The sequence below is a fragment of the Peromyscus maniculatus genome, chromosome 11 (assembly GCF_049852395.1).
Source record: "Peromyscus maniculatus bairdii isolate BWxNUB_F1_BW_parent chromosome 11, HU_Pman_BW_mat_3.1, whole genome shotgun sequence".
NCBI lineage: Eukaryota > Metazoa > Chordata > Mammalia > Rodentia > Cricetidae > Peromyscus > Peromyscus maniculatus.
Window position 1 is genome coordinate 66,201,506 of NC_134862.1, and position 27,012 is coordinate 66,228,517.

Genomic DNA, 27,012 nt, shown 5'->3' on the forward strand with positions numbered 1-27,012 from the left:
CTGAACCTAATCAATGAGAACTTTTTCTACTTTTACCTCATCCTCACTGCCCTCTAGCTACCCTAAGCTAGAGGAAATGTTTGCTTTCATATAGCATTTCATCTCTAAAATTACTTAGCTGTGCATTCTTCCTCCAATAAATACTTTAACTCTCTGAAAGTAGTTACCATCAACCGGAAGCCAGCACAGAAACATGTGATGCAATTCAATTACAAGAAGGCTTAAATAAATGAAGGCCTTTCAGCAAAAATCATGTACACTTCTGTACAAATCTATGTGTATATATAAAAGACATGCAGGCCAGCTGTGAGGGTACAGGCCTGGGGAAGCTGAAGAGGAATAATAAGATGGCCATAGCTCCTGGCCAGCTTGAGTTACACATACAGGAGTATACATGACTTTTCCTCAGATGATCCTATTAGATCAAACGAATCAGTACAATCTTGTGAAACATAATAAACTAAAAGGAAGAACTCAACCTCGAGGAGTTTTGTTCCTCCAGAAAGAATAACCACCTGAGATATCTTCCTCAGAAGTTGGCTTCCAGAAAAAGCTTAAGCTCATCCTCAACTTCTGTATCTATGGATTCTGCAAATGTCCAACTCTTAAAATAAAAACCAATGCAAGGGCAGGGGGAAAGGGTTCTGACTGTAGTAACAGCAATGCAGAGCTAACTAAATCAGGAAGGACCTCCCTGTAAAAATGTAGCTACATTACTCAGATGAGTTGGGATTTTAGTGTAGTCTTCCTGAGCACCTATCCTGTTCCCTAAAAGGATGTTATAGAATTCTTTTAATCATCAACTCTTTAGAACTTACACAGTATGTTTCAAAAAATTCCACGACAGAGGGCAGGGGCTCACAAGCTCTCACTCAAAGCTGGAGAGCTATTAACAGGTGATAGCTTCTGGAAGGAGGGTTACATTTTTTTTTTTTAAAGGAATGTGGCCCCTAGTAGGTATACTCCACTCTAGTGGATGTCCCCACACCCATGAGTATATAGGTAATGCATGAAGTTGGAAGGGGATGGAAGGTAGATGGTGAGGAGATGGGTGTGGGAGAAGAACATGATCAAAAGGAGATGGGTGTGGGAGAAGAATATGATCAAAATACATTGTCTGCATGTATTAAATTCTCAAAGAATTAATGAAAATATACACACAGTATACACAGAAGTCACAGAACTAGTTAAGGGGTCATGTGGTGGAATTTCAAGTGAAGGGGATAGACTTCAGGTAGTGTGAAGGAGGAAATAATGGGACAGGAAGGGTTAAATGGTGGTGGGGGATGGGAAGGGAGCCTAGAGGAGTTAGTATGGATAACTAACACTAAAGACCTCTGAAAATGCCCCCAAAGAAACCTACCACTGTAGACGCTTACACACACACACACACACACACACACACACACACACACATACACGCACACGCACACTCATTTATTTATATGAGGAACTTAAATGGAATTACTCGATAAGGGCGGTGCATGGGGAGAAGATGGTATGCTCTCTCAGCACCAGGCTCCATAAGCTATCAAATGAGAAGGCCAGTGCCACGTCAGATTACCTCTTTTTGAAATGTTGGTCAGCAGGACCCCATAGATCACAGCCAAACATTAGAGGCTACTGCCATTGCTCTTGGTTTCCCTCCACAACTTGAAAGATGACCTTATTGCTAAAGACACTTGAGTCATAGGACAATCAAGCTGATACTGACCTGGAAGCTTCATCCCTATTGACTAATTTTCATCGTGCTGGACGGTTCTATGCATGCTCCTGGGGGGAAAAGTAATGAACAGTCTTCCCAGCTGTGAACCCTGTAAGCTACAATAGCAACTGATTTGGCAAGATACGTCTAAAGAGCGGAGCTAGAGAGATGGCTCAGTGGTTAAGAGCACTGACTTTTTCCAGAGGACTCTGGTTCAATTCCCAGCACCAACATGGCAGTCTACAACTGTCTGTAGCTCCAGTTCCAGGGGATCTGACACCTTCACACAGGCATACATGCAAGCAAAAGACCAATGCACATTAAAAAAAAAAAAAAAAAAAGATATGTCTAAAGAGCAACTAAACTCTTGGGATTTAAAGCCTGTTCCATAGATAGAACTCATGCCTAGTAGTATTAACTGGGTCCACATCCCGTCACTGGTTAGGTGATTGGCCTTAGGGAACAACCTAATATTATTCTTCTGCTAAATGAACACAGTATGAAACTGACACCCTTAACTTCTTATCTTTATACCAATACATTAGTACATCTCTCAACCCTAATGAGAGAAGCTTCTCTTTGTAGTAGATGGTGATTAATACAGAGATCCACAACTGGTCAGCGTGAAGAGAATAAAGACTCTGGAGTGTTCAATCTAAATGAGATATCAATTGCATACATCTCCCCCCTTCAAGGCTCAGGGATCATCATGGAAGAGGATGCAGAAAGAATGTAAGAAACAGATGGAGCTGATTTTGTGAAACATTATTTGCTGGACATGACAGAACCACCACACACATTAACTCATAGCAGCTGTGACTGCATGTACACAATTAAGCCAACCCAAATTCCAACATAACCAGGGAAGGGATCATTAAGTCCTACATCTAGCTGAGATGCCACTGGCACCTGACTGTTGCTGGCGGGGAGAGAGTAAGTTGTCTTTAGGGATGTGGCTCTGGAAAAACTACCCATGCTCCAGTAGATAGTCAGTCCTATACCTAATTAGACTCAATGTTTTGTTTGTTTTTGAGAGAGTGAGTGAACACATGGAACTGGGATACAAAAGTGGTGTTAGAAGGTAGGGGAGGAGCTGGAGGGGAGGGAATGCAAATTCTCAAAGAATAAAAATATGTAAGCCAGGTATAGTGGTGCAAAGCTATAACTGCAGTGCCTGGGAGGCAAAGGCAGGCTGATTCTGTGAGCTCATGGCCAGCAGCGTTACTTAGTGAGACCTGTCTCCAAAAATAAGTAAATAAATAATAAAATGAAAAATTGTATTAAAAAATTCCAAATGTAAAATTTTTTTAGGAAGAAACTTTTAGATGAAACAAACACATATGGGGAACAGTGAAAGAGAGACCTCTAAAGTTATTAGTTTATGTCTAAGGGGAAAATATGTATAAATGACTCAAAATGTCATACATAAAGGAAGGAATGATTGCATTTTAGGCAAATAATAAAATTTCAAAATGTTCTATCAGGATTGGTGTGACATTAGCTGGACTTGTCCATATATGCAGAGGGAAGCGCAAATATTTCAAGTACTTATCAACTATTTGTGTTTCTGTAATTCTTCCCTTGGCCTCTCTAGGTGATCAGTTGTTTATTTTTCAAGCTAATTCCAGGAAATGGCACATGGGACTTGGCATTTCCACAGGGAGCTGGGGGATGAAGTGGAGAGCAGTTACATTACACTGTAAGCTCAGAATGCAAAACTTTATTCCGGAAGCTTAAGGAAAAAATTAAGAAGGATTAATTTCCAGATTCCCTAAATACAGTTGATTTTGCCTGTAGATCTCCTATATAACTGTGTAATTAATTATTCACCCAATGCCACAGCTCTGCTCTAAGCACACCCTGAAGAAGCAGCTCTGTTCCTCATGGAAAAGAAAAGTCTCCTGAGGGTTTGTTAGTCTCCTAAGGGTAACGAGTCAAGCTCTGTTCTGCTCTCACCTAGTCAGAACCTTCCAAACCTTTCCATTTCTTTCTTCTCTTTAAAGGTTACAGAAACATTCTCAAGTGGAAACCTTCTTATCAATTTGATTTCTGGACACTATATAAAGAAACAACCCAGTTGTCCATCCAAGCAGAAGCCAAAGTCTTCTAGCATACTCTACCTGCTGTGTCTGTTGTCTCTGGATTGCTCTCACTTTGGGAACAGGGCTCTCTCTGGAGGAAGAGGACTGCTGTCTGGATCGGCTCCCATTCTGCACAGGTTCAGCCACTAGGGCTGCAGAGGCCACTGACATGCTCCCTGTGCTACGTAAGGAAGCACTATGTGGCAGGGATGGGGGTGCTTTGGCTCGGGCACCTAACCCAGCCTGGTCCATTTTTCGGATTTGGGACTGCCCAGTACTGTTTTGTCGTGGCAGAGCAAGAGGTATGTGTCTGTCTGGTACAGTGTGCCGCCTGGAGAAGTCTTCACTGTGCGTGCTTCTTTTGGTGAAATCTTCCATGCTGCTATTGCTGGGTCCACTGAGTTTGAAGTCTTCACTATTGCTTTGGCTTCTAGAACTGGCAGTGCTTAGGTTCTCCAAACTAGAATCTACAGAGGCCTTTGGCATTGCTGGAACTGGGTTGTTGAGGTGATAGACAGGGTTCTGGAATGACAAGGGCTGGAGACTTCCTGGCTGGTTCAAGGCTGGGTGCAGGGGTCTTCTCACTTGAGGTGCACTCTGAGGAGTGCTCTGGGTTTCCCGAAGTTGTTTGATGCTAGCCACCTGGGTTATAGACAGCTGGCTTCCTGCAAGGCGCATAGGCACATCAAGCATGACAGATGCATGCTCCACCTGAGCAGCATGAGTGTCCTGGAGGTCCATGAGGGAGATACTCCGACCATTAGGAAGGCTGCTTTCCTTTTCATCCTTTTCAGAGTAAGTCATGCTCTGGGAGGAGGCTTGCTGAACCAACAATAACGTTTTCCCTCTGAAATAGCTGTCTGTGTTCTCCTGGCTTGGAGATTTTAGTTTATGCAAATCACTGTGGAAAAGGAATGGCCCCTTAATTACTCTTGAAGCAAATTCAATATAACTAATAGTTCCTCAGTTTGGGCATATGAACTCTTTTGAAGTTTCACAGCTTCAATATGGAAGTTATATTTCGTTAGAAACTCCGATTTCATCACTATAATTCTTAGAATAAAATCTGGTATTACTAGTTTTCTCTCAAAGGTAGAAAATAACATATCTCCCACCACTGTCTTCAGTTATTAATGAGTTAGAACACTCTCTAAAATATCCTAATCCACATTTAGTTCTGTCAAAACCTTCAGAGAATCTGTTCACTGTTAAAGGCATAAATTGTTCCAATTCAGAGCACAAAGTTAAAGGTTCAACATTTTATCCACCTATCCAGCAGACATAGACAACTCTAAAATGGTCTTAACTGAGGGTCTAGGGCAGTGGGTCTTAACTTGTGGGTCTTGAACACTTTGGAGGTTGCATATCAGATATCCTGCATATCAGATATTCCGATTCACAACAGTATCAAAATTATAGTTATAAAGTAGCAAGGGAATTATTTTATGCTGGGTGTCACCATAACATGAGGAACTGTATTAAAGGGTCACAGCATTAGGAAGGTTTAGAACCACTGCTCTAGATCATATGAAAACATCAATTTTATAAAAGTCCTTTATCTTCCATGAAACATGACAGACAGAAAATGCTACAGTATCATCCTGGAAAATAAGTAATACTTGCTGTTGTGCATTGTGACAAGCAACTGAATTTATCAAAGACAATTCTTTTCAGTTACTTAGAAGTTGCAAACTTAAAAAAATAAGAGAAATAGGTTTCTGGCAAATCTAAACATCATCTGTTTGGGGAGCAGCATTCAAATCCTCTCTTTCATACCTGTCAGTGGGGTCTTCAAATATTTTCTGCAGCCCAGAGGAGAGGCTTCCACTGACATTTGGACTGGAGCTGTGCTCAGCAAAGCGTCTCAGCTGCTGTTGTATTGGTGTAGGGTTAGTCAGGGACTTGGTGATATCAGCAAGAACACGAGGGAGAGGCCCCAGTTTTGCCACAGTTGCCTGTAGGAAGGAATTTTCACCCTAATTGGACAATAAGCATTGTGACATCCACAACATATTGTTTTGGGGACAATGATGCCCATTGATGGAAGGATGTAGGTTGGAGGGAGGGGAGGTATTGCGTATGGGAGTGGCAAGTTCATAATGCATTGTTATGGAGCAGCAGAACCATGGCGTCGAGATGAATGGAGGAGGCGAACAAGGTGCAGTAGACATTGAGGAAAGAAAGGAAATAGAAATTAGGATTATGCAAATAAAAATTAAAAGACATGCTCAAAACAAACAAACTATTGCCATTCCGACTAAAATATGCATGCAAAGCACACTAAATCTTTGAGTGACTACCAGACCAAGATGGAGAGTGAAAGGGAGGAACCAACACCTTCTAACCAAAAGGAACTTCAGGACCAGATGACTGGCTAATGTGATGAAACTTCCAAAGAATGGATTATGTGAGGAAAGCAATGCATGCCAACATACAGAAAGGTGCTGCACTTGGGGACCCCGAGAACTGCAGGACATGCAGTTAGTTTACAGTACAATCCACTGTCCCAGTCAATCTTGGGAACCTTGACTCATTGTCAACTGAATCTTTTGTCAAAAACCAAACCAAACCAAAAAATTCAGATGATCCTTTCTCTCTTATCAGATATGTCTAGATATACTCCTGGTTCCCATGAATAAAGACTAAAAATGAAGAAGTGTGTTCACACAGAAAAATCTGTTAAAAAAAGACTTTGGAAAAAAAAAAAAAAAAAAAAAAAAAAAAAGGCCGGGCGGTGGTGGCGCACGCCTTTAATCCCAGCACTCGGGAGGCAGAGCCAGGCGGATCTCTCTGAGTTCGAGGCCAGCCTGGGCTACCAAGTGAGTTCCAGGAAAAGGCGCAAAGCTACACAGAGAAACCCTGTCTCGAAAAACAAAAAAAAAAAAAACAAAAAAACAAAAAAACAAAAAAAAAGACTTTGATCATGAATAAACTAGACCGATTTCATAAAGTAACTCTGTATATCTTACTGATATAGCTATCTAACAAACAACTTTTAAAGCAATTGTTTTATCTAACCTAATCATTTTTTTTCCTTATGGCATTCTTATCCTCATGGGTTCTCATAGAATCCCTCAACTACTATGCAGTTTAGGATAACAGTCATGGTTACCTTTAGGTCTTCTTTATCTTCTCAATGATCAGTAGACTCTGTCTTTCTGTCTCTGTCTCTGTCTCTGTCTCTGTCTCTGTCTCTCTCTCTCTCTCGTGTGTGTGTGTGTGTGTGTGTGTGTGTGTGTGTGTGTGTGTGTGTGTGTGTGTATGTGTGCACGCATGTGTTGTGTATCTGGCAATCAAGCCTAAGGCCTTGTTCTTGACAGGCAGGTGCTCTAGCACTTAGCTCTATGTTCCAGCTAATTAACACCCCTCCACTCTGCTTGAGTAGGTATAAATGTCATCTGAACAATGCCTTTACTTGCTCAATAATGTTAAGTTAAAATTCACATGAGAATTTACTTTCCACTAATTTCAATTTAAGTATCCACATAGCATTTCTTAAAGTAAAGAAGTAGTTCTTGAGGATAAGGAATGGTTTATGGTTTTATAAACATTTTAAGTACCAGTGGACATACTGCCATCTATATTTTTTCTAGAAAGTAAAATTTACTAAGGAGTTTATTACTATACATTCTTTATTAGATATAGCATTTTATAGATAAGAGGAAGATTTAAGAAAACAAATAAATCCTTATCATAGAAAAATAACACTGACTACTGAACCATTTTCTACTACAGAATCTATTTCTCTTTGTAAAATCCAGAATGAAGAAAATGATTGGTATTTTTAATAAACTTAGTTATTAAAATGACATAAAGTTCATTAGTCGTTAGAAAATAAATAATTATTTTTGTATTCTTAATTCACATTGCTAAATAAAGAAAGTATCTGTAATTTTGGATCCTATGTGACTCTTAGTGCTAAAAATTATATTCAACTCTGACTTACACAGTGGAAAAAACAACTTCTCCATGGTGAAATTAACTTAAATATGATGAACAATATTTTATAAACCTGTACTTTTAAAAAAAGATCTTGTCTTTAGAAATTACCAGATAAAGTTTCTTATATATGGCTAAAGATGCATATACTAATATTTGAAAATCGTCTCTAGGCAAGTTTTCATAAATATCTTTCTCTATACATTTATATTTGATTAGCTCAGATAATTATTTAAACATATATTAGTGATTCTGTGGCTCTCCAAGAATTTTGGTGTACATCACCTACTTAATGATAACCATTTACTTTTAAGTGTCTAGAACAAAAGGTTGTTTTAACCAGCAGAAATGTAGTTTGTTATCATCCTGATGATCTCTAGAATCTGGACACTAAGGTTATGTATTTCCCATTTCCCACTACCACCTCCCTCCTACTTTACCTTATCAAGTTGGGAAACTACTTCCCACAGTAAGGAATGCAAAACTGACAGCTCTCTGCCCAGATCAATGTAACCATCAAAGCCTGGGGTGTTTGAGATGGTGTCTGGATTAGAGATCTCCAAAAGGAACCGCTTCATTCCACCCCATTCATGTTCTAAAAAATCATTCATGAATGCCATGTATTCCTCTTTGTTACCAAACCTGAGTTAGGTGAGAAAATAAGAAAGAACATAGATCAAGAAAAGATATGTTAACATTTTGACTTACAAAGAGGTATCATTTCTTTTAATTTTGTGATGACAAGGATTTTGTTTAAGTTGTAACTGCTAAAATATTCTTTCTTAATATTACTTTAACTCATGTTGAAAAACTCAAAAGTAGAGACAAATAATCCTCTTTTGGTCTTCAAAATCCTCATATATTATAGCCCTTAGTTATCTACTAAATGCCCATCAAGACAACCATCAATTTTACTATTATTTTTCAGTTTCCAAATATATTCCATAGTAGTCTCTTTCTTACCCATGGTTCATACTGAAAGACCTCCGATGGATGCCTGAAACTGCAGATATCATGGAACTATCTATATTTTGCCCTTTAATGCACCCTTTAAAACAAAAACAAACAACCTTATATGGGCAAATCTTTCTGTGTTGGCTTAGCTATAAGGTCCATAAAATTCAAACAGTGAACTTCAAAAAATTCTATTAAAGGGTTGGAGAGATGGTTCAGCAATTAAGAGATTAAGAGCACTAGCTGAGGACCTGAGTTCTATTTCCAGCACCTACACGGTTGTTCACAACTGTCTTTAACTCCAGTCTAGAAAATTCGGTGCCCTCTTCTGGCCTCTGCAGGCACCACACATGTGTGTGGTACACAGGCGCACACACCAGTGGAACACCCATGCATATGAAAATAAATAAAATTTACAAAATAATATATGAGAAGACAATCTGCTTCACTGACAACTTTTTCTTCCATACACTGTTGGGAAAAACTTGTCTGTCTCAATATAAATATACCTGTGATCAACTTTGTAAAGTGAATTTTTTTCCTGGTCCATCTATCCTTCTTTCCTTTCCTTTTTTTTTTTTTTTTTTTTTTTGAGGCAGTATCACTGGCTGGCTGGCCTAAACTTGCTATGTAGACTAGACTGGCCTTGAACTCACAGAGATCCACCTGCTTCTACTTCCTGCGTGCAGGGATTGAAGGTGTGAGCCATTGTTCTTGGCTTCCTAACTTCCTTTTGAAAATAAATTTAAGCTTACAGAAAAGTTGAAAGAATATATAATGAACACCCATATGCTTTTCATCTATATTAACCAACTGGTAACCTTTTTTTTGCTTGCCAGGTTTGCTTTCATCTCTACAGATACATATACTTTTCTTTATCTAGAGCCATTTTAAACTAAATTACAGATACTTCAGTGTCTTTTTTTTTCAGAATAAGGAGTATCTCTTATAGAAAGCAATGCTATTTTCACATTAAAAATTTTAAAACATTATTCATTAATCATCTCATATACAGTTCTTAATTAAATTCTACTATTTTTGCCAAATAATAAAAAATTATTTTGAATTATATATGTATGTATGTACATGTGAGTGTGGGTACCCCTTGAAGCCAGAGGTGTTGGATTTCCTTGGAACTAGGTTTACAGGCAGTTGTGAGTGTTAAGAACCAACTCAGGTCTTCTGCAATAGTCGTAAGGGATCTTAACTGCTGAGCTATCTTTCTAGTCCCCAAACAACTAAAACAACCTTTATATTTGTTTATTTTTTGCGTGTGGTGGTGGTGCTTGCATACCATGGTGCACATGTGGAGGTCAAAAGCCAACTTGTGTGAGAGCTGCTTCTTTCCTTCCACCATGTGGCTTTGGAGTGTTAAACTCAAGCCATAGGGTTGACAGACAGTGTTCTTACCTGATTAATCATCCTGGTGGACCCCCAAATAATTTTTACAGATTGTTTTTCTAACTTAAGATAACAATAAATTTCAAGTACTGCATTTGGTCTCTTGTGATTGTCTATAGTACCCTTCCATCTTCTGCATTTTTCTTAATACCACCTGTTAGAAAGTGGCCATCCTATTTACAATAGATGATGTAACCACAGTATTTGCCTATTTTTACAACACTTCTTTGCTTGATGGACGCTTGGGATTGAACCCAGGGCCTTGTGCATATTGCCAAGCCTTTTCTCAACACTCTCATACCTGTATTCTTTTTTCATATTACTAAAATAATAGCAAATAATAGCATATGTATCACTTGTCATTCTATCTTTAATTAATATTTTAATTTAGCTATCACCATCTTCATATTATTGAATATCTTTTATAAACATTATTTTCAGCTGTTATAAATATTTCATTAAATGTTTGTACCAGATTTTATTTAATATTTGTTTCCATTTTAAAATTTTTCTTGACAATGCAATAGAATCTAGAAGGAGTAGGAATGCAGCTCCAGCCTTATTCAAAAGCTCATGCATTTTTAAAAAGTCAGGTGTTTTAAAAAGGGTTAGGGTAGTTTCACCTACTTGGCAAAGTTGGCCAGGTTCTGGATGACCTTGGCAATAAGAGTTAGAGTCCGCGATGTGCGGTCATCAGGATACTCCTGCATCAGGCTGAAGAGACTGGGAGACATAATGGCTGGGCAAAGGAAGCGGAGAAACAGGGAGGCACTAATGAGCCGCTCACTGATGTCTTGCTTGCCTCGGGTCAGGCACTGCTGCTTCCATGATGCAAACACTTCTTTCAGCTCACGAGGGAAGACACTACAGAAGGGAAAACATACACACAAAGAAACCCCATAGCCTCTAAATAGAAAGTGTCATAACTGAGAAAGTGGCCTACTCTGACCCAGTGTGCTTCTGTTCCAGAGCTGAGCTAGGAGGAGGCCTTATTAGACACCCAGGGATGGGGGTCAGCCTGATTCATGGCCGACAGGAGGTGGAAAAGTCACAGAAGGCTAGGTGGAGATTAGAAACTTAAAGTTACAAAGTTTTGGATTAGTACAAATTTAGTTTAGCTAAGTGGGAAAACAGCATGAGGCTCCTTCTCACTAAACTATCTGGTTTAACACAGCTTACCATAATACCCCTAAAGGCTGTTCATGAAAAATCTTCCCAAACTCACCATTTGTTTGTGGTAGAGAAAAGATCAAAATTTATGAACATATCTGTTCCACTCTAGCAAATATTTTAAAAAGTAAAAAACAAAACAAGACAACCCCACCTGACAAATCCAACCTCTACTAGTAGGTATTAGAAAGTACAGCTCTAATAGCTGGAAAGGGTTATTTAAAGAGGCAGTTCAGAAGTCCTGCTTACAATGGACTAAGGGAGGGGAATCTTGTCATTTCCTTCAAGTCTTTCCTTTGTGGTGATGCTCATAGGGAAAAAGTAGGTTCCTTGGCAAGGACACAAGCTCACCAGTATGAGTTGATGATCTTGCAGAAAGCCAACTCACAGCACATTTTCAGGTTGCTCTGGTGGTCTATCAGTTCACTAGAAGAACACTTGCTGGGATCCACTTCACAGTTCTCATCTGATTCATACAAGGCTTTGATGAACTCCCCTAATCCAAGGGAAAAGGTGACAAGTGCTATAATGAAACTCTGCTTCCCTCAACAGAATAAGAAACAATTGAGCATTCTTTAGAGTGTTCTTTCCTCAGACCTAGTGAGGAACCATGAAGCATCACTGCTTTAGGACCCAATAGTTACTTCCTCCCATGCACTAAAATTATTCTCTTTATCCTGGAAGCAAAATAGAACCAATCACCAACATCGTCAATATTTATAAAAATAGCAATGATTTGAGTTAAAAATACAGTATCTTTTATTGGAAACCCCAAATATATTTAATTATCATGAACTTGTTAAAGAGTTCTCCCACTAATGTAAGTAATCTCATTATCCAGAAAAACAACAACAAAAAACAAAACAAAACAAAAACCAAACAGCCCGGGCTTGATTGAACATGTAACCGAACCAAGGTTTTAGGAGTAATGTTGGTGTCAAACACAGATACAAACAAGGCTCTTCAGGTCTACCGTTAGCACTGGCTACAGTAACTTAACCTTCCACACAAAACTGCAGCATTTCTCTTCATCTATACTTTACATGCTTTTCCACAGACACTGGCCAGATAGCCTATCTATAAAGATCTGCCTACTACTCTCTGGAATCACCGTATCTGTTTACCTCTGCAAGGCACACTACTTCAATGTCTTCTGACAGTCCATGGTTTATACTCTGGTGCATATTTGTTCACATGCACTTCTCACTTATAAGATAAACCTTTGGAAGTTAGGAACCAGGTTTTAATCATGTTCAAATTCATACCCCCTTAAATAACTCTCAAAAAGCAGGATAGGAGCTTACTAAATTTTTATAAGAGATGGAAGTACATAGTCTTGTTTTCTTACAGGTCTCTCTTCATTAAAGAGGAGTGGACCTTTTAAAAGATCCTTCTCAATCTGTGGATGTGACTTGAGGTTCAGGTTAGTCATAAGAGGGCTTTGAAGAACAGTAATTTCTACAAGAAAAAAATACCAGGAGCAAAATGAAACATATTTTCTGTCAAAATGATTACTACCGAGGTAAAGGAAAGCTTTTAAAAATAGCTATTACAGAGTATGGGAAACATATTTAGAAAAAACTTTCTTAGGGAACAGGAAGCAAAGTGGTATACACACATGGGGTGGGGGAGGGGATAAACATGCATTCCAGTATTAAAAGAGGGCTATGATCAAGCCCTGGATCCCTCACCTAACTAAGGGGCCTTGAAACATCACTTAATTAACCTGAGCTTTGGTTGCTTTATTAGTATGAGACCTATGTTGCAGAACTGTGGTATTAAGAAAAAACAAAAAACAAAACAAAACAAAAAAAAAACCCAAACCCAAACCCAAACCAACCAACCAAACCCAAATGTAGTATCTTCTTGGCACTTAGTTGGGCTCCATATAGAAAGCACTATTATGTACAAAATATGCTACTTTAAAATAGTTTTTAGTCAAGGAAAATCACCAAACTGTTAAGTTTAAAAACTGTTAAGAATCCCCACAAGACAGTATTCACTCCATGTTTCCACATAATCTATTTCATTTAAAGGATACATAACTATAATATTTAAAACTATCAGCATCAAATATTTTAGTAATAATTGGCCAAACTGTAAATCTGTAACATTCTGTTAAGGGTGTTCATTTGGGTCACAGCTATTCTAAGAAAGTAAAATAATATAAACATTAACTATTTTTCTTTCATTCTTCAAGTAAATGGCCCAAGAAATTACTCAGGAGCCAGACAAAAATTGTATGTGGTACCAGCACTATGAGATACCACAAAAAAATTTGTTAAAATTTTCTATTAAAATTTGTTTTCATTTTTGGAATTATAACCCATGTCTGATAATGTGTAGTATGCTAAAATGAGGATGAAGCTTTTATAGGTTTGTACCTAAAAAGGTACTTACTTGAAAATTATTTGCTCCTTTGCCTTTGAAAAGAAAAAGAGCTAAAAGGGCAATCACTGAGTTTAAATAGTGTGTACTCATAATGTTTTATCCTGGTTTCTTCTTTGAATTGTAAAAACTATTTTATTTGTGTCTGCATGAATAGAAACACGTAAGTGAGCAGATGAGTATGCCTTTGCATATGGAGACCAGAAGAGTGTTAGATCCCTGGAGCTGGAGTTGCAGGTGTTTGCAGACACTCAGCTTGTTATGTAGGCACTGTTATCCAAACTCAGGTCTTCATGATTATGCAGCAAACAAGCTCTCTTAACCGCTTAGCCATCCTCCACCCCCTTCTTTGAAAACATTTTTTTAATTAAAAAAATTTTTAGATTTATTTTATGTGTATGTGTACCACCCAAGCACGCGGTGTCAGTGGAGATTAGAAGGTGGCATCAAATTCATTGCAACTGGTTGTGAGTTACTATGCAGGTGCTGGGAACCCAACCTGGGCTCTCTGCAAGAGCAGTTAAGTGCTCTTACCCACCTAGCCATCTCTCCAACTCCCCAAGCCCCACCTTTTAGGAAAGGTCTTATGTACACCAGACTGACAGCAAACTCATTAAATAGTCCCGCCTTTACCTTGGAACTGATGGAATGCAAGCATGTACCAACATGTTCGTTCTACTATGTGTTGTCTGTGCTAATCTAATCACTGAATCGTTACTATCATCAACATTTCACGTGTAGGTTTAAGTTAACAGATGTTGACATATTACATCTGAAAGGCATTTGCCTCCAACACCAGCCTGGAAATTATGCCTTCCGAGTGACTTATGTTTCACAGATGGTATTTCTTCCTTTTCACAAGACAACAACAAAAAATTGACTTTAATCAGACAGGTAAAGGGAGCTAACAGATGAAAGACTTAAGTCTAAATAAAGCAGATTTGTTTTCAGCAGAGAGTAATGCTTTCATTAAGACCAAGACAGGCTAAGAAGCTGGCTGACACTGTACATTATGACTGGCAACTCTCTTTGAGGATGGGTGGGTATTAAACTCATGGCCTTATGTATGTCAAGAAAGTGCTCTACCAACAAACAACATAAACAGCACTTGTTTTTTTCCTTTTGCTTAAAGTGTATTTCATACAACAAAACTTCAATGGGAAGAAGACAGTCTAATCTCAGTACAGAGAATCTTATGAGTTGTTTTTATGCTCTTGGAAGCTGCAGCCATTTTCTTTACCCCAGCCTATGCTCTTAGGTTACAGAAATGTTAACAGAGATCTTTGGGAGGTTATCTGAATTGTTTCCCATGCTCAATGAATTAATTTTCATGCCTTACTGAGCTCATCAGATATTTAATTATTCACTATTGTATCAAATGACTTGGTATCCATTTGTCATTTTGGAGGTTTAATTCAGAAATTCCTTTAAGCAAATACATCTTTAGAATATGAATCTTCTCACCTTCATGTTCACAGAATGGAGAAAACTGTTAGAGATGCTTCACTGTTGCCTTTTAGAGGACAACATAAATGATTAAAGCAAACCATGACATAATTTATAACTATAGTAAATGCCTAGGTAAATGAGATTAATAGTATCTTTCCTAATGTCAATGAAAATCAACTGTTTTCTCATAATTCTTATTAGATTTTACACTAAAGCAATTGAGTAGATTTGAGGATAAACAGAAGTGAAAAAAAAAAAAAAACTTTTGTTCAGAGTAGAAACTAACCGTGACTACAGCACGTCTACTTCATGTAAACACAGCCCTATTTCTCAACCATTCAGTTATTACTTTTTAACATCTTAAAATTCCTTTCCTCTTTAAAAAAAAATTCTCATTTTTTTTTTCTTCAAGACAGGGTATCTCCATGTAGCCCTGGCTGTCCTGGAATTTGCTTTGTAGACCAGGTTGTCCTCGAACTCACAGAGATCTGCCTGCCTCTGCCTCTAGAGTGCTGGGATTAAAGGTGTGCACCACCACTGCCCAGCTCCTTTCCTCTTGATACACCAGTCTGTAGCATCACAAGTAATATTTAAACTGTGAAATAATTCGACAACTATTTTTCTTACCATCTGATTTTTTTTTTTTGGTCAAAGGTAGTATTGGGTCAGCAGGATGGTTCAGTGGGCAAAGGGGCTTTCTCCAGTGCCTGATGACTTGAATTGGATTCCTGGCCCCCACATGGTGGAAGGAGAGAACCAACTACAAGTTGTATTTGTTTTCTGTCTCTCTGTCTCTGTCTCTCTCTGTCTCTCTCTCTCACACACACACACATACACACATGCGTAAATAAACAAGACATCTAAGAATAAAAAATGGTAGCCTTGGGCATCATGAATGCTTAAAACTGTCTGCTACCACTAAGCTGTAGCTTTGGCTTCTGACCCTCCCTGCCCTGCAACATCTGACCAATTTGTTACTTTTAAAGACTCTATTTTTGACTGGATTCAGAAGTAGATGTTCTCAGCAAGGATAGCCTACATCTCTTGGCAATCTGTTTCTGTAGCTTTTCTTTGGCTTCTTTCATTATCTGGGCCAAAAGTTTAGCATATTTGCAGCCTCCTCCTCATTTCCCTTAGCATGATGTTTCTTCAGAACACTTGCAGGATTTGTGGCATAACAAGATGCTGAATCTTGGGGTCTTATCGCCTTCTTTGTTTAAGAGCTTTCCTGACAACATATTGGTGGACATTATCTTTACGGAGCTGAAAGGTTTGTTTCAACTAATTTAGCTAGTTTTCTTTTGGGCTCCAATTGCTGAGGCACGTTAGTGTCTATCAGTCCAGAAATATCCTTTTCTCCTTTTTTTTTTTTAAACAAAAAAACAAAAACCAATAACCAAGTTGAGAACACTCAGTTTGGCAATCACAATGCATCCAAAAACAGACTTGCTCTTCCTCTCTCTGGTTATCCTTGGTCTATCACAAGAATGCCCCTACTCACCAGATGTGGGTCAAGTTACTCTGCTTCATGGGAAAACCTTGTTCATCATTCCCTCCATTGATTCAGATCATATAAACCTTCCACTCTTCACCCAGAACATCAGCAGGAACATCTGTTCTATGCACTTCTCATAGAAAGTATAAAGCTTGCATTCATCATCCACTCAATGAGTTTTCAGAGAACATATTCAAGCTCATCCTGATGCAGCCGACTACCTAGGAGGTACTATGAAAAAGATCACTTCTCTGATTCTTTCACTGTCTTTTTTTTTTTTTTTTTTTCCTTATCTCCCTTTTATTCTCAGCAAAGATGCACCATAAAATGTATTTTTGGCTCTATTCTCGTTTTGGTAATTTCTTAGCTTCATTTAACTCCTCTACATGAGTTAGTCCCAGAGTTCTCACACCTGTCTAGACATATGTTCTAATTTGCTTTCCCACCTCAACTCCTCCTAAATTCCTATCAGAACTTCAAGTGAATACATATAAGGTAACATATAATTTCCCCCACTTCAAGCCTACTACTTCCATGATTTCTGTTATGTTTCTTCTAAGAATGTTATCAAGGGGCTGGAGAGAAGGCTCAACAGTTAAGAGCCCGTACTGCTCTTGCAGAAGACCTGAGTTTGGTTCCCAGCATTCACATCTGGCAGGCAATAACTGCCTGTTAACTTAAGCTCCATGGGTACCCGCATTCATGTGCACATACCCACAGACAGACAGACATGATTATAAATAAAGTAAATCCTAAAAAAAGAATCAGTCACTTAGAAAGTCTACAAATTCTCTACAATATTTAATCTTCCTTTCCTACAAACTGAACAAGTTGCCAAGTCAGCTCAACTTCAATGTTTTTTTTATCCTTTTTCACTAGTCTACTCCCAAAGATTGTCTAGTAAGTCATAATATTTCTTTCTCTCCTGCTACAATGGCTTTTTTTGTTTTCAAAATTTATTCATTAAATATTTTTATATGCATGAGTGTATTTTTCTGTATTTATGTCTATGTACCACAAGCATGCAGTGCATAAAGAAGCCAGGGGAGAGCATCAGATCTCCTGAAACTAGAGTTACAGCAAGTTTGTAGGTGGTGGGGACTGAATGCATGTGGGTGCTGGGGACTGAACCCAGGTCCTCTCCAAGGGCATCAATTGTTTTTAACCAATAAGCCATCAGCTCCTAAATGGCTTCTTCTTCGTACTTTTTCTTTAAAAAATTTATTCTCATCATTCTCTTAATTCTATTAAAATTATCCTGAGAAATTTTGGTAGCTTTTAAATGATTAGTGTAAAATCTAAATCCTCAGCCAGGACCTTAAATTTTGGTTCCAATTATTGCCAATCTTTGCTGTTATTCAACGTGCCTCTTTGATGTTTTTATTTTTTTCTTTTATTTTTGAAACAGGGTTTCCTTGGCTGTCCTAGAAATCACTCTGTAGACCAAGCTGGCCTCGGACTCACAGAGATCCACCTGCTTCTGCCTCTGAGTACTGGGATTAAAGGTGTGTGCCACCACCGCCTGACTCTTTCATGTCCTTTTACTATTATTATTTCATATATTCTGTGTGTGTGTGTGTGTGTGTGTGTGTGTGTGTGTGTGTGTGTGTATGATCATGCTTATGGTACATGTGTGGAGGTCAGAGAACAACTTGTAGGAGTTGGTTCACTGCTTCCACCATATGGGTTCTGGGGACTGAATTTGGGTCACCAGGGTTGGTGGCAAGTGCCTTTACCCATGGTCCACTTTCATGTCCTTTTTCTCCTGAGAGGTGTACTGCATACTCACCTGATTTTTTCCCTTCACTTCTGTGCCTTTTAATTCATGTCTCATTCTTTTTTCTTTCATGCTAATCCCTAATTACCCTTACAAATGTTTGTTTTATCCCTTCAACCTTTACTGTACTCATACAATATAAGTATATTCACACAAGAAACTGAAAAATTCTGTTGAGCTGGAATCATTAAAAAAATTCTCTGCAAAAACACAGGATTTCTCTTTTGGTTAAACAGACAACCCTATCTTATTTCCTTACATTATAAACTCCTTGTGAACAAAAACCTCTATAGTCATTCAGCATACCTTATTACTGCATACTCTTGATTACACGTGACTGGTAAGCACTAGAAGTACAACTAGAACAAATTGAAATGTGGGATAAATATAAAATATATACTGAATTTCAGAGTATGGAAAATGAATACCCCATTAATTATTCCCATAGTGATCAGTTGTTAATATTTGAATACACTGGGTTAAATAAAGTTTGCTATTTATTTCAATGGTTTCTCTTATTCTTTTTACACTGTGACTACTTAAAGTTGAAGTTACTCATTAAACATACTGTCACATATATGTGACTAGCATTGTGTTGGTACAGTACAGTGCTGTATTACACTCTGTGGATGAAGGAGGATGAAGATACAGGAAATTGCTGGGCATGTGACTCATGTCTATAATCCTAGCACTGGGAGGCAGAGGCAGGAGGACTGCTATGAAAACAAGGCCAGCTTAGGCTAGTACAGACAGACAGTCCACCCCTAAACCACCATTTTCTTCAAGGAATTCACATGTACTTAATTATCCTATCACTTTATTATACTGTGTGTCTAACACATTGCCTTACTCTAGCAGCTAAAGGCTTAATTTCATAACCAAATTTGGATCTTTAAGTGAATGGCTTAGTCATCAACAACTAATGATTGGGTTAAAAATTTGTTACTAGTTAGAGACCTTAAACGGAAGTGTAGAACTGTAGGAACTATCAAGTATTTCTTCATTTTTGATGACAGTTTTGTATGCGTGGTAATAAATGGTAGGACAGCCTTTTAGACTGAGGTAATACAGCCATATTATGGTATAAATACCCAATACTTTATGGGAAATAGGACACCTAAGTTCTAGAAGTGAAATCCATCAATATTTTTATACACTCTGGGATCAGAAATGCAGAGATTTGGGGTGGCTATATATATTGATGAGTTTTCTATTTTCATACACATTATAATACATAAGTGTGGTTACTCTACTGGTAAGTACTGCAGAGACAGTACAGTTGAAATCTAAATCACTCAAGTCAGATGAATGAAATGCATGCAGAATTTGAATTTAACTTCTTTGTCCTAGGAGGTGAAAGAAGTTAAACTGAAAGAGAAAGAAGATACACATCTTCCTTTTCCATACCCAGTGCATCATGGAGGTACTGTTGTCCTACCAACTTGAGGTATTCCTCAATGGATTTAGTGGCAATGGTGTTTTCTCTGAAGATCAAGACATCATGCTCTCCACAACGATCCACCTCAGACATCACCAAGTCAGTCAGAAAATCCTGGCAGAAGAATGTTTGTCAGAAAGAAAGGACCTGAGTAAGAACTATACATTAGAAGAGACTACCAAAATAGCAGATATTTTCGGAACATTGCTTTAAATTAAGCCACCAAATTCCTTGGAAAGGGAAAAGGAAGACAGGATAAAAATCTTACATATTGCCAGCTCTAAATTTAATTTCTGAATTCCTTCAGATATTTTCTAATGCACTGCTGAAAAAGATAATTCTGAATGCATCTGCAAATCTCTCTTTTTCCAACCTTACTCAGTACTGTTCTCTCTGCTCTAGTTCCCACACGATGCTCTCTTTTCTTTTTTACACCCTTTAGTCCACACAGCCCATCCACGACAATGTTCTGCAAATGCTGTTCTCAGTTCTGTCCCCTAACCTCCACTCCTATTATCGTAAGACTAATTTCTGGGAACCTTTAGATCTCAGTTTACATACTACTTCCTCCATGAAGCCCTCTTGGATCAAGACTGCCCTCGAGCCTCACTTGCCAGTCCCCCTTGCACCACACCGCCACAGTGTTATTTATCTCTGCACCCTCTGCACTTCTTTCTCACTGTAACCACAGATTTACTTCTGTAACTGTTAGTATGGTTTCTCCGGAAAACCCAAAGCCCCTAAAGACAGTGCTGTATTGTTCAACATATCCAGGGGAGACACACTTTCAGCACTGAACAGTCTCTGGCACACTTTAGATGTTATTTTATGGAATAACCCAGTGTTCATTTCCATTCAGATGAAAGATTGCCATGAAACAGGTGCCAACTAACTGTACATCACCCCTCGTGTTTCCACTTCAGATTCAGGTTTTATTCCATGAAGACTTACAGTCAGCACATTTCTTGATTATCTCCTTCTGTACCACTGGGATACAGTTAGCAGTTAATCTTAAAATACAACATTTAATACTCCAGAAAAACTTCAGCTAGGCATGATGTTGCACACCTGTATCATACCTTTAAGTCTGGGACTTGGGAGGCTGAGGCAGGAGGATCTCACGTTTGAGGCTAGAATGGCCAATATGGTGAGACCATGTTTCAAAAAGAAAACAGTAACAACAGAATTTGAACATGCTGTGGGGTTATCCTAGCAACTGCAACCATGGTATCTACCTTCATGAAAAGTAACTAGAAATAAGTATTTGCTAGTTCCTCCATTTTATTTTAGTTAAAAAAAATTGCCATATCTTATAGAACTGCTAATCGGCTTTCTTCACTCAACCCTAATTTCCTTTTTCTTTTCTGAAAACGTTCTAAGCTGGATTTTCACAGTATCTACCGGTATCCACAGCTTCATTTTCTTGTACATGGTAAGGAAAGACTTTCAGGTAACACACCCCTTTTTGACTTACCTTGGCTCTGCCAGTACTCTGAAGAATGTGTACTAAGGCACAAGCCAACTCCTCTTTATTCCTCACACTAATTACCGGCTCAAGAACTGAACACAGCATGGTGTAGTTGCTGGTGATGAATTCTGCAAATTCTTTGTATTGCTCCATAGGCAGAATGGTGATAGTTTGGAAACGTGACTTAATCCGAATAGAAGGTCCTCCTGTCTTCCCTTTGTTGGGTGTGGGTGTACTCACTGGGTACCATTTTTCTACAAACTGGCGACCAGTCACACTGGCAGTGGGGATGTTGACTAGCCCTACATAATTATTCTTGTCCTTTTTTTTCTTTTTTTCCACATCCTTATAAATGTGAACTGTGATGCTATGGAGAGGTGGAAGGCTATAGAACTCAAAATGTTCACCCCAGAAAATATTGTCTGCTTTGGTCTTGCTGGTTGTACGAGCAAAGAGGGTATCATCAAGGCACAGTTCGCAGAAATATTTTTTTTTAGGGGCAAGGTCCTTGGCTTCAATGATCCATAAACGGAGGACATTTTCAGCTCGCCGACAATTGTCCTATAAAGACAGCAAATTTGAATTTGAGATCTGACATACCAGAGAGTATTTTCTTCTTAAAGTAATGCTGATTATTAACGTTCCTCTATTAAGAGCAGTCAACATAGTAAAAAGAATTGCTATTGTTCTGAACCACAGAACTCTAAAGAATAATCTTGTACTGGTTCAGTGGGTAGTTGCACTGGCTGCCAAGCCCGGTGACCTGAATTTGATCCCAGGACACACACTGTGGAAGGAAAAGAGTCAACTCCTGCAAACTGTCCTCTCACTCTCACACATACCCTGTACAGACACACATACACAGAAATAAATGTAATTAGAAATATTTTTAAAAATACTCTTACAAAGCTGGGCAGTGGTGGTACAAGCCCTTAGCCCAGGACTTGGGGAGCAGAGGGATGCAAATCTGAGTTGGAGGCCAGTCTGATCTACACAGTGAGTTCCAGGATAGCCAGGGCTACACAGAGAAACCCTGTCTTGGAAAAAAACAAAACAAAACATCTTACAGAACCAGATATTCTGTTTTATTTGGGTTAAAAATATCATCATGTACCAGTAAGTTCCCTGCAGCCATCTATATGAGGCTGGACTCATTTCTAAAACTAAAAAAGGTAAGTTGCTAACACACTTGCTTTCTAGTACGACGTTATCATATATGAACTTCTGACTGGGCATGTCACTTAGCTTTTTGAGTCTCTATTCCCATGGCAAAATGACAATAATATTGTCTTCAGTAAGATAATTTTCAGTGTAAAATGTCCTAACATGTACACAGGATTTTCAAACTGTCAAACCCTAAGCCAGATGTGGTAGCAATTACTTATAATCCCAGCCCAGGGATTTGTGAGGCTGGGACAAAAAGCTTGCAAGTTCAAGGCCAGCCCTGGTTACATAGTGAGATACTGTCTCAACAACAACAAATTATTAAGATTTATAAAATTAATATATTACTACATTTGTCTTCTATCAACTTGATGCTTACAAGTAATAAATTTTTTTAAAAAAAACTTCTGTTGAATTTGTTCTGACAATTTCCCACATGTCTAACATGCATTCTGATTACCATAACCCACCTTCTTTCATCTCCTTCCTACAAGTTCCTTTCTTACACATCATATCCCCTTCCCGCCTTTCTGAGACCCACTGAGTTTAATCAAGAACATCTGTGTAAACATGGGTTTAGAACCATCCACTAGAGCCTGATGGGCTCCTCTGCTGTGTGCATACCTGAGAACTCTACCTGCTCCTCCTCTGAAATCTACAGGTAGCCAACAGTTCAGTAGGGCCTTGAATCTTTCCATTCCAGACTGACTGTTGACAGACCCAGTTTTGTGTGGGTCTGCTGACATAGCAGCTATGAGGTGATGAGTACACTGGCTGTGTATTTCTCAGCCCTTCTCCCTGTCTTCCTGCATTTACATCCTTTCTCTTCCCTCTTTTGAGATGATCCATGAGCCTTAGAGGGGTGGTGACATATTTTTTTGACACTCAGAGCCACCATTACCTTATTTGGCTGAACGGTCCTTCGAAGGTTTTCCATCCACTTATCTCTCTCTGAGGCAGAGTTACAGCTAAAGCATTTACTTCCACTTAAGTAGGTGACCTTCAACACAAAGATTAGAGATGTGATGTAAGACTAGGTGTGTGGTGGGGGAATTGATCTTCTAATTTCTAAAGTTTAAGAATTAGGGACATGTTATGAAACCCAAATCTTACTATGTGAAGCTAAAACAATGAATCATTTCAATTTTGTCATATCTTTACTCAAATTTTAATCTCTAAGTAGCATCCATAATTATTTCCAGCTATGAAAAAAAAAACTCATTTACAATTTGGCCTATGGTTCAGAGAAACAAAAAAATTTAAAAAAGCTTAAGGCATATATAAAATTACCTATGAATGAATATGCTCATTTGAGCTAATAAAAATAACTAAAAAAGGAAATGTTTGTAAAATTATTTGGTTTTGTAAGACTGCTTCATCACAATGCTACAGAAGGCTACTAAATGAAACTGAACGGCATCAGTGCAGTTGAATCCCTCTCTGGGATCTATTTCTCCTCCAGGAGGCAACCAATCTATTGATTTCCAGTCATTTATAACATTTAACATAGTATATTATGTCCATTGGAGAAGCCACTGAACTGAGCTTCACAAATAAGGCAGAGTTCAAGTGACTTTTCAAGGAATAATAATAATAATGATAAACACATACAAATGACCTGCTCTGAGCTGCAGTCTGTTTACTTAGACTCTCAGGTCATAATACAATGAATCTGATCAGATGGTATGCTATGTCTGAAATGGCAGCTCCTAGCTTCAGACAGTTAGTGAGGACCTGAAATGTGGCTGAGAAGTACAGTTATTGATCTAGGAACATGCAGGAGATGGTATACCCAACAAGGTATGGCCCTAGGTCAAGAACTGCTCATGTTGTAGTTATAAAACTGTAATTTTTGGTGGGTTTTCTCCAAATTCTTTTAAAATTAGGGATGAAATAACAGTGTATGACATTTTTATATTTAATATTAAGAAATAACACATCAGTTTGAGAAGCTATTGTTAATCTTGTATGTAACCTACACTGAGAATATACTAAGTACCCAAGTTTTTGAAAGCAGACAAAGGCAAAGGCATGAGATAATCATTAATAACTTCAATTACAAATATAATTTTTTCTATTAACAGATTGTCAACTCTTCCCTTATAAGTAAAATTTTCAGGAACTTAAACCCAGTCAAGATAATCAAATCAGAAACACAACAGTGAAATAGCCAAATTACTGACTATTCTCCCTTCTTTTTGCAATTCTTTCCCCTTTTTACCTCAAAGCAGAAGTCCTGTCCAAGGATGCTACTATGGAGTGGTTTCACTGACACTGGCTCTCCTCTACCAAGATCCAGACATTCCACAGCACTGCAGGGGCTCAGCAGGGACTCATGTGAACGAGACTCTTTCAGTTTAGGCAGACCACGAGACCTAAAAGTAGAAGATACTTAAGGCAATGTTACATGAAGATCTAAGGAAAGGAGACTAACAAAAATGTAAAAGTGTAAGAGGAAAAAATAAAAGGAGGATAACTAAATATCCTACAATTATAGTATTAACAGTCATATTCATGTGGTATACATAAACCATGCATATATGAACACACCTTTTCAACAAAGCATAAAAACAGAATAATTTTACAAGTCTCAAAGGACCTCTAAGTTCCTGTACAGATGTTATTTTTTATTCTCATTTCTATATTGGAATATGGAGAAATATATACTATTCAGAATTCTTTTACCACTTTTTATGCAAAAGTATTGTCAAAAGGCATTCTCTCTTATTTTGTTTGAGGCTACACACCATTTATCTCCTTGTATCACTGACAAAGGCTGAGTCCTCAGTTTGTTTCTGTGTGCTCTGGTAGATCCCACCCCTACCCCAGCACACACAGTGAGCGAGAGAAGGAAGGCATGCATGGGAAGCGAGAGCAACAGCAAGAAAGACAAACTCTTCAGCACAAGAATGCCTTTCAAACAGTCTCATTTCCATCTCAATATGGAATTCTCTTCTGGCAAACTTTGACTTCTATACATGCTTTACAGTATAATAAGAATAGAACGCCTTGAGGAAACTTCCCACCAGAGTTAAAGAAAAAAAAAAAAGTCAAATTCCCCAGAGAAGAGTTGACACTGTTAGGCAGGCATCTTGGCTGATTCTGTTTTCCTGGTCCTTTCAAAAGAATGGTGGGTATCCTAGCTTTTGTCTCTATAGGCGCTAGTACTTCACTGCCTTCCTATCACAAAAGTTAATGGAGTCAAACACGACAGAAAACAATTTTCCTAAATTCAAAAATGGATGGCCACACAGTTTTAGTTAATAATTATCACACTCACTGACTGAAACACCCCTATGCTTCAAGTAGGTCTTAATAATAAGTCTAAAAGAAATGTCTGTGTAAAGACATTTGTTTTGGTAAAATATTAAATAAGCGGCTTTATTCATTTACTAGGAACAAGGATAATACTGAAAGGAGCTGTAGTACTTACTGCCAGAAGAGTATTTAGCTAAATTACTAAGCAATAGGACACTGGAAACTAGCACTCAATTCACTATCTTCTGTCTCTATCCTACTTAGTCAAACTCCATAAATAAGAAACATCTTAAACAATAAGGATAATTTAGCCTGTTGTTTAACAAAAACAAAACAGTAATAATTACCATCTAAAGTTTAGGCTGAAAAAAAAGTGTTCCGATAGCACATTTTAAAGTAAAAAAGGCAATATAGTAGTTCCCATTAATAATGCAAAGTATGTACTAAATGGACAAAAGCCAGCAAATATAGTGTATATAAAAATCAACAAAGCAACAGTTGTATTTATTTACCTTTGTTCTGGACAAGAAAACATGTTTGAAGTTATGTGGTACAAATACGGCATAATTTTAAGTAATTAAATGCTGTTTTTTTTTTTTTAACTTTAGTCAACTTATCATAACAGCCTTTATCAATATGCTGAATCAGAAGCCAGATCAGAGAAACAGGACACCATCATCTTTGTTAAACAAACAGAAAATAACAATTCTAGCTATCTTTTCCAGTAGGAATTAATTGCTAGAGGAAAAAGCTTCTCTGACTCTGGGATGATCACAAAATATGTAAAACAGAAAGTGTTATGACAAAGTTTCTTTTTTTTAAATAACCTCCAAAGAATTAAAATAGAAGTTAATTTTATTTAAAACAAAAATAAACGTCTACCTACATGAAGCAATTGTACAGCCACCTGGCAGAGCAACCCCAAACCATAGCGGAGCCACATGTCCGGGTGTAGCAAGTCACTTCCTGGACTACATCTCAGAAAACAACTCTCTGTGTAGAAGACAATAGCCAACTGAGGGTGAGTCTCCTGCTGCCTTCAGTTAGTGATGCCATCTTTGCATAAACGCCTCTCAGGTGTTATTCAAGTCTTCAGCAGAAGCAGGACGGAAACACAAACAACTGAACAAGTCCTAGATCTCCAAGCCCAGCAGTGCAGGTGATATCCCTATTCCTCCAGGCTGCATCTAGCCCCTCAGGTAATACAAACAAGGTTCCAGGGCTCTAGGCTGGGCCTGTTGCCATGGCGCTACACCTTTAAGGAGATTAGAGCTGGAAGGCAGCAGGGAGAAGCTGCAGCTGGCAAGACTCAGGGAGCATGCTCT

At 38.3% G+C, this 27,012-nt stretch overlaps 2 protein-coding genes across 9 annotated transcripts in view; one reads left to right on the plus strand and one right to left on the minus strand.

Annotated features, from left to right (window-relative positions):
* Window positions 1-19,842, plus strand: part of Clec20a (C-type lectin domain containing 20A) — a 57,976-nt gene extending 38,134 nt beyond the window's left edge. For both annotated transcript variants that reach the window (XM_076547765.1, XM_076547764.1), the window contains one exon: window positions 19,710-19,842. In XM_076547765.1, coding sequence (XP_076403880.1) covers window positions 19,710-19,805 — 96 coding nt within the window. In that variant the 3' untranslated portion in view covers window positions 19,806-19,842. The remainder of the gene's footprint in view (window positions 1-19,709) is intronic.
* Window positions 1-27,012, minus strand: part of Rasal2 (RAS protein activator like 2) — a 301,544-nt gene that overhangs the window by 19,906 nt on the left and 254,626 nt on the right. For 5 of the 7 annotated variants that reach the window (XM_015992624.3, XM_015992625.3, XM_076547763.1 and 2 more), the window contains 9 exons: window positions 24,651-24,804; window positions 23,331-23,429; window positions 21,272-21,826; window positions 19,767-19,911; window positions 11,602-11,746; window positions 10,708-10,944; window positions 8,166-8,367; window positions 5,563-5,762; window positions 3,826-4,687 (listed from right to left, as the gene is read on the minus strand). In XM_015992624.3, the coding sequence (XP_015848110.1) occupies window positions 3,826-4,687; window positions 5,563-5,762; window positions 8,166-8,367; window positions 10,708-10,944; window positions 11,602-11,746; window positions 19,767-19,911; window positions 21,272-21,826; window positions 23,331-23,429; window positions 24,651-24,804 (2,599 nt within the window). The remainder of the gene's footprint in view (window positions 1-3,825; window positions 4,688-5,562; window positions 5,763-8,165; window positions 8,368-10,707; window positions 10,945-11,601; window positions 11,747-19,766; window positions 19,912-21,271; window positions 21,827-23,330; window positions 23,430-24,650; window positions 24,805-27,012) is intronic. The other 2 variants (XM_015992627.3, XM_015992628.3) reach the window with 1 other exon arrangement.